Here is an 8,256-nt window from a genome sequence, read left to right on the forward strand (position 1 = left end):
ACAAATGTAATTAGTCAACACAGGCTTGCTTGAGGTCTCGGAAGGAGGTTATGTCATTTCTCGCATGTTTTGCTGGATATTGATGCATTTTATCTCGTTGGACATTTATTATTACTTTGCAACATAAACTACGGCGTTGCCGATTTCTTAAGGTAATTCTATTGCAGCGAAACTTCGTTTTTTGAAGAGTGCTGCAGCTTTGATGTTTTGTGCGTTATATTTTGATTTCAGATGCTTTTTGAGCCTCATATTTCTATTTGATGCTTTCTTTCACTTACTTTGCTTCATGGAGTTAATTTGTTTTATGTCATACATCCCTCAAACAGGGGAAAATTGCCTGTTGCAGTGTTGCACCCCAGGCTCCAAATTAAAAAGAAGCCACACCATATCAATATTGTGCCGAATGACAAATCGAGCTAGAGAACTGGATGTATGATGACTAAATCCTAGAAAAGAACAAGTTATATCACATGTTTTTTCTTGATATGATGCGTTATAATTCCCCAGGCATTAATTATTATTTTGCAATATTAACTACAGCATCACATGATTGCATATGGTAGGCTAGGTTGGTGCCTAATTTTCTTGCAGCAAAGCTTGGTTTTATTAGTTTTAAGGTTTTGATGTTCTTTGTGCTTCATTTTGATCAATTTAATGCTTTTTGAGCATCATATTTCTATAGGAAGCTTTGTGTGCAACTTTTGTGCTTCATGTATTTGATATCACTTTTGTCATGCATCCGATTACAAATGTAAACAATTAACAATGGACTTTTGACAGTTAATTTTTGGATTCAGATCTGAATAAAATCACATTGTAATACATTTTGAAATGCATTTTGTTTAAATTGTAAACAAATTTAATTTTGAAAATAAAATATCATTTTGTTTGTGTACCAGACCTCAATCAATAGAAATCTCCAGATTGCATATTGATTTGAGCATTTCCAGTAAAACTGGAAGAGGTCATTAGTAAACAATTTTGACTGGTGATGCTGAAACAGACTGAATGTGTCTGTGTTTGTTCACCTTTGGTAAGAATTTGATTTTGGTTTATGGATACTGATCAAAGACCCCCATGGGGTGTATTGAGCTGGTATTGAGCAACAGGAGTGAGAGTAAATCTTAAACATGTTTTTATTTTTACTCATATATGTTATGGTTGTTAACATTGTAGAAGTATATAGGTACTCAACATACATAAGGCAATAAGTAATACAAGAAAATACTCAACTGATTTTATTTTTGTCATAACCAAAATGGTTATGACAAACATAACAACAAGCACATCAGGGTTTAACAAGGACATCAGGAAAGTGCATTTCAAACCAATATCAATGTATTTTAATTCATCTTTATAAATCCTTTGGCAACACATTCACTGACAGCTCATGGTCACTTTCTATGCACTTCATTATCTGCATGTTTTCTCATTCTAGCAAGAAGACTTGTTCTTAGTGCTGGTGCTTAGATTTATAGCATTTGCCCAAATTGGCTGAACATTGTTTTTTGTAGGTTTCTACAATTAGCTGTCTGTTATATGATTATAAAATAGCGTACCATATCTCAAGGTTTTGTATGCTCTAAATAGCTTTTTAAAATAAAATTTATAAAATCTGTCCCCAGAATCAGCTATGCTCTGCCACTTTGTATCATACAATAATTGCACTGGACATTAACTTTTCACAATTTAAAAATCAGGGAGGGTGCAGCAGATGAGATATATTTATATGGTCAGTGACCAATTGACCATGTATGGGCAAATGTAGGGAACCATCGCCATTGGTGGCTGCAGTTGACTACATCATGATTCATGGCTGCTATGGACTGTTACTGGGCGTCAATTCGCCTGTTGTTCCATGACATCGAATAAATAAATAAATAAATAATTGTGCACCTCTATGGCTCTGTTGGCAGGCCCTTTTGAGCAGCCTGATATTGTCAGCTGCTGGCTGTATCAGGTCAGGTCTGACTGTAGCCCTGCTGGCAGGCTCCGATGAGCGGCCACCACCAGACAAACAGTCTGTACGATGACCTGTGTGAGGGCCTGGAGAACGCCCGCGGCCGGGTGTCGCGCGGCTGCACCATGGCCGTGGATCTCTGCTGTCCCTGCCTCAGGTGAGATAGAAGCATATTTATTCTGCTGAGATAAGTCCAGTGATTATCAAGGCAAACCTATTGTCGGTGAATCTCTATGGAACAGAGTGGTTTGGTCGATTTTGCTTAGTCGTGTTTCGTTCTTGGTCCCGCAGGCGTAACCACCGAGTAGCGCCGTCCCCGGTGAAGTCTCCGAACCAGGAGTTTGTGGAGGTGTCGCCGCGCGGCCGGCTGCGCGTGCTGCACGTGCTGCCCTACCAGGTGCCCGGCCAGGACGAGCCGGACGCGCTGAGGGCGCAGCAGGACAATGACGTGCCCACCAGCGACTTCTGGTTCAACCACTGGCAGGTACGCCGTGTGTCTGCACGTTTTGTTTGTTGTGTGTCTCAACTAAACCACATTATTTGTTTGTTTATTTATTTGTTTGTTTGTTTGTTTGTTTGTTTGTTTGTTTGTTTGTTTGTTTTTCTCATTCTCAGGAAGTATCAGGTGAGATCTGTTACGCACATTCATTTGCCTTGGCTACGCGTTTTCCACACAATCCATCTGACTTACATGTGTTAAACAAAGCATTTGCTTGTATTACGGTGACTTTTTCCCGTCAGGGTCCTCACATCTCTGCCAGTGGTGCACCGCGGCGGAAGACCTCCACCAACACGTTCGGTCCGGCGGACGCGGCCGGCCGCGCGCGCAAGACGTCCATGAGCGCGCCGGTCTCGCTGGCCGAGACGTCCGTGCGCCAGCTGCTGGACGACCTGGTGGACGAGGCGGTGGACTACTCGAGCGGCCCGGCGCCGCCGCCCGGGCCGCCGCACCCGCTCACCGAGCGGCCCGACGACGAGCAGCGAGAGGAGGACGCCGCCGACGGGCGCGCCAACCCGGCCTACGAGCCGAGCGCCGACGACCCGGCCGACGCGGCGGCGGCGGTGCGGCTGCCGGACGCCACCACGGACGAGACGGAGACGGACGACGAGCGCGACACGCCGCCGCCGTCCCACACCCAGCCCGTGCCGCCGCCGCCGTCACAGACTCACCAGCCGCAGCCGCACACACACCAGCCAAAAACAACCGCCGCCGACCAAAAGGTAAACGGCCGACCGGAAACACGGGGCCCTGCCACTGGGCCCAGTCCAATGTCGCGTCGTTTGAAATGGCTACGGAAGAGTGAGGCTGGATGTTGCTTTCCCGTTCCCGTGACTGCCTTTGGAGGATACATACATAAATAGTGTTTGGTCGTCTCAGCCCGCTTCTGCTTTGATGCTTGCCTACTCTCTCTCGTTTCCCGCCTTGATATTTTATTTCTGCCGTCTTTTTTTGTCAGTGTCAATGTCATACTTTGCCAATGGGATGCGACAGCTCCGACGATTTCTAAATTACTTGATTCGTGGCTGCACTGTTCGCCGTGTTTGATCCTACATTTGCGCACGGTCTATGTGCTGTGTTCGGCTGTGTTGTGGCCTGTGTTGTGTTCGCCCGGTGCCCTGGTTGTCTGCTCCGTCCGCTGATGTTCACCGCCCCACGTGTCGTTTTCCGCGCTGTCAGACTCCGCTGCTTTTCTTCCTGCACGGCGTGGGTGGGTCGGCCGACGTCTGGACCTCGCAGATCAAATACTTCTCCAAACTGGTGAGTTGTCCCATGGCAGATCAAATAATTTTCCAAACCTGTGAGTTGTTGCATCGCAACTGGAGAGCTTTGGAAGTTGATGAGTTAATGATGTTATTCTTTCACCGTTTTATTTTGGTGCATGGGCTTATGTGTTATCTGCCTAGCCGATATTTTCTTCTTTTCCTTATGCTATGATTATGCGCTGGAAGGCCGATATTTGTAGTGTTTTTCAAGTTAATTTACCCAGTCATTCCTTCATTGTGCGCTTGTTGTTTTTTTCACGTTACTTAAAGACTCGAGTCTCAGTTTTCCTCAACTGGAGGAGGAGTAATCTGCTTCACCCACCAGCGATACATTCCGAGTTCTTCCGCCAGAAATACATATATCTTACGTCCATTTCCCTCCAGGGTTACGAGTGCGTGGCGCCGGACCTGCTGGGCCACGGGTTCTCCTCGGCGCCCAGCTCGCCGCGTCACTACAGCTTCCAGTGGCTGCTGGAGCACGTCCGGTCCGTGTTCAAAAAGTACGCCACCAGCCGGCGGCGCGTCGTCGTCATCGGACACTCGTACGGGTGAGTGCGACGGGAGCTCGGCCCGCGCCCCGTCCGCCACTCCGTACCGGATAGTTTTCGGGATCGGCGGACGGAGAGTGAGGACGGTACTGGTGTAAGGGGGAGCGGTGTCCAACTCCCTTCAGCAGTTGACCCGACTGTTTGTTATTGGTAGTTATGATGAAAAGTACTCGTAGGGCAGCTAAGTTCTATTGGTTGCGTTTCTGAGTGAGGATTTTTGATGGTCACTGATTGTATGTTGCGTTATGCAATTTTTCTAAAAGTTGTGTTCAAAGTCAAGTCAGATATAAGGTCTTGCATTTTACAGTTATACACTGTTAATGTGTTTTGTATCTTAATGGTAGCCGGCTGTTGACGAGATGTGCGCTCTGTATTCTGTCCCGGGCCTGCCCCGCTCCAGCCCACTAACTGACTGACCCTAATATCTACAACCCAGCTCGTCATTTGTTTCGGTGCTCGCTCGCGAGTACCAGAACATGTTGCCGTCCTCTGACTGCCCCTCCCTCCTCTTCAGCTCGTCGTTCGCCTCGGTGCTGGCTCGCGAGTACCTGAACGTGGTGCTGCTGGTGCTGATCTCGTGCGGCGGCCCGACGCCGCTGGCCGCGCCCTCGGACGTCTTCTCGCTGCCCGTCTGGGTGCTGTCCTGCCTCAAACCGCTCCTCATCTGCGGGTTCAAAACGTCAGTCACAGGCTCAACACGCTGGGGTGGCGTTTGTAACGTCGTAACCGTGTAACGTCAAGTCGTTATATAGTATTTCTCTCTTATTCGAAACTGGGTAATCATGAGTGTGAATACCGATATTTCTTAATTCAATATGTTTTCAATAATTATTTTAGTCTACTTTTTGTACAATTCATGGTGTGCCTAGTGCCAACGTTTCGCAAATCTAAGCGGTTTCCTGGGATGAGTTATGGCGTTCACCGTGCCATCTAAAATTGTTCTAGCTCTATATCACACCACTGACGTTTCTCTCCTTGTCCGGCAGCCGTGAGATGTTCTACACGCCGCGGGGAAAGCTGATCGAGGTGGAGAAGGGATTCGACGTGCCTTCGTACGTCCTCAGTCACACCATGCGCGGTCAGGTGAGCGTCTAGTCAAACCATGGGGGGTCAGGTGAGCGTTCAGTCACACCATGCGCGGCCAGGTGAGCATTCAGTCACACTACGAGGCACGCGGGGTCAGGTCCAGTCACACCATGCGGGGTCAGGTGAGCGTCCTCAGTCACACCATGGAGGGGGGGGGGGTCAGGAAAGCGTCCGCCGTCCGCTCCAGCTTTCAGGCTACCTGTGACCTGTCTGTCTGTTCCACTAACTCGAGCAGCTAGAAGCGGGGCGGCTGTGCGCCGTTACATAATCTCCGATATGTAACAACAGTGAGTCACATTAGATCGTGATAGCGTCAGTCGCGGTGACTGGGATTCGTGACACGGTTGTCCGTCACGGATTTGTGATTCGTGTCTATCACACGAACCCGTGATAGTGTCACTGACCCGTCATTCATGAGCGTGACATCCCCGTTCCGCCCGCTCGCCAGGTCTGGCCGGAGGGAGACCTCGGCTACCACAAGCAGATCACGCTGCCCACTCTGCTGATACACGGCATGAAGGACAAGTTCGTCTCGCTGGTCGAAATGTGCGACATGGAAAAGGTGAGATCAATGTGGTCGATGAGGAGCCTGAGTATCGTGGGTCATATTAGGACGGTGCTCAATAATGGGATTATTTAGCAATGTAGGAAGAGGAACAGATTGGCTGTTATTAGACTGGTTATTGGATGGACAGTGGCGGTTCGATGCGTCATTGGAACCTGAGTATTGATTCAGAGAGACTATGCCTTGACGTTGGGCTTAGAGCCTGTCTCGTGATTGTTTCGTGTGCATTGTGCGTATCTGCGAATTGCATCGATGGCATCCGTTGGCAGACTTTTGGCGCTCGTTCCCGCCGTGTGTGCCAGTCTGAGCGGCTGTATTTACCCCCCCCCCCCCCAGGCGATCCCGCGGGCGTTCCTGGAGTCGATACCGAACGCCGGACACATGGTGATGCTGGAGGCGCCCGACGAGACGAGTCGGCTCATACGCCAGTTCCTCGACCGGTGGCTCCACCAGACGCAGCAGCCCGTAACTGCCAGTTGAACACGCCGCCGACAGGTGGCAGCACCGTCCGCGGGCAGCGCTCCACGGCGGAACACTCGTCTTCCACACGGTAACCTCCCGCGGTTACCGCCCTACCGTTCTACACCGACTGTGATCTATGCAAGTTCGCCATTCCATTTGATAATGCGGCGCACGCACCAGCCCGAGGAGGCTGCCGTTGCCGAACTTCTGTGATTTTATCGAACAACGACGCGCGACGCGGACGCTCGTCGCTCTCTTTTACATTGTTGATCTGATGGAAGATCTGTTTCCGGTAGCACAAACGTACATTGTGCTACGATCGAGAGATTTGCCCAAGTGCTCTTACCTGGGTGGCTGGGCCCCTATTGTATCTCGTTAGTACTTGGCAATGCGGCTATTTTTACTACGGTGATAAAATATCGCCGATAAATAGGCCACCTTTGTGCTTTAACAAGAGATAATGACAGATTTAGCCTGTTTCCATGCACAGTTGTTGCACCGTTGAAGCCAATAACTTATGCCAAGTATTTTATCGGTGCGCGTTTCGTGCGCACTATTCTGTCCACCCGTGCCGACATTTTAGCGACTAACAGCTCGGTACAATGTTGATTGGTGTCTTAGTTTATCGTGGTAATATTTGGTGCCTTATCTCGCTGTCTGTGGCGCTGGTTACCTTTATGCCGTCCTGCTGCGGGTGTCTCCCATGGGCTGGGTTATGCCCCTTCCCCTCCGCCCTGGGGTTTATTCCCTGAGGCCTGAGTGGTGCCCTTTTCCGAGGTCTTGGTTGTGTCCCCGCAGATTGAGGCCCCTGGTATGTGTTTTAGACCACCTGCCAGTGTTGTGAGATAGGGGGAGGGGGTCGTTGATTGCCGAGTTCTTGCGCGAAGACAGTATGCGTTTTGTTGGAGATGGTCAGTGATTAGGAATCGGAGGACGTTAGGCAGGGATCGACTGTTTTACATATAGCACGTGGCACAATGTCCGCAGCATCCGCCACAGCACCGGTGGTTTGCTGCTCTCTGGTGCCGTTCATATCGAACGAACTGCTGAGATTGTAGTGTAGAGGTGGTATTCGGGTACGTCCGCTGTTTTATATGGCTCAATCTATGAGCGGTCCCGTTGCGAAACTTACAAATCGTTTATTCCTCTGTGTGATTTCCACGGAGCATGTCTTGAAGGCTCTGTTATGCATCCCCACTGGCATAACACACAGTATTGCGGTGGGCGTGCCCCAATCTGTTTTATCCGAACGCACACGTTACTTATCGCACCTGTTGCCCCAATAATGGTAAGATCTGATGACGAGGCATGATACTGTGCTCAAAGACTTCAATATACCGTCTATTTCATAGCTGTTTGTTTTGATGTTCGATTTAGAGGAAAGTCTAGCCGTTTTGTCTCGGTGTTTTCCGTCGAGTCCAGCGCTGTTGGTGCCTATCTTCTCGTCATACATTCCTGACACGTGTTCGTTTCCTCGTTCGTTATGAGGTGATTATCTGTCTCACTGCCATTAGGTTTGCGGTTTTGTGACATGTTTCCCGAAGCTGAACAAACTGGGTTTACGATACATATATGATGTAAAATGAGCGGCATTCTCATAGACCTGATGCTATCTGAACTATCCTGATGTATTTTCCGCATAGTTTAGTTGTTATATTCATTCCATTGCAGTTGATCCCGTTGATTATCCTTGACGGAGCGAGTATCCGGAGCATACCACTGATAACATTCCTCGTTATTCTGAGACAAACCGGCTGATAGCATTCTGCAATCACAGTGTTATTCACAAAAACTATGTTTGCTAGTGTATGACTCCTAGATCTCGGTACATCTCGGTCGCTTGTCTGGTTCGCTTAGCCTGTCGCGTGCCA

At 49.0% G+C, this 8,256-nt stretch overlaps 1 protein-coding gene across 3 annotated transcripts; it reads left to right on the forward strand.

Moving 5' to 3' along the window:
• On the forward strand, positions 1-7,736 carry LOC122383825 (protein ABHD8-like). 3 transcript variants are annotated; one of them, XM_043370615.1, is made up of 10 exons: positions 1-152; positions 1,990-2,117; positions 2,252-2,444; positions 2,702-3,181; positions 3,639-3,719; positions 4,109-4,272; positions 4,787-4,951; positions 5,259-5,355; positions 5,807-5,920; positions 6,260-7,736. In XM_043370615.1, the coding sequence occupies exons 2-10, from the start codon at positions 1,996-1,998 to the stop codon at positions 6,401-6,403; spliced, it is 1,560 nt and encodes a 519-aa protein (XP_043226550.1). In that variant the 5' UTR covers positions 1-152; positions 1,990-1,995; the 3' UTR covers positions 6,404-7,736. The 3 variants fall into 3 exon arrangements, with proteins under 3 accessions (XP_043226550.1, XP_043226552.1, XP_043226551.1); XM_043370616.1 differs by having other exon boundaries at positions 19-34; XM_043370617.1 differs by lacking the exon at positions 3,639-3,719 and having other exon boundaries at positions 14-152.
• The last annotated feature ends 520 nt before the right edge of the window (positions 7,737-8,256 follow it).

Source organism: Amphibalanus amphitrite, unplaced genomic scaffold, assembly GCF_019059575.1.
Source record: "Amphibalanus amphitrite isolate SeventyFive unplaced genomic scaffold, NRLGWU_Aamphi_draft 000174F_arrow, whole genome shotgun sequence".
Taxonomy (NCBI): Eukaryota; Metazoa; Arthropoda; class Thecostraca; order Balanomorpha; family Balanidae; genus Amphibalanus; species Amphibalanus amphitrite.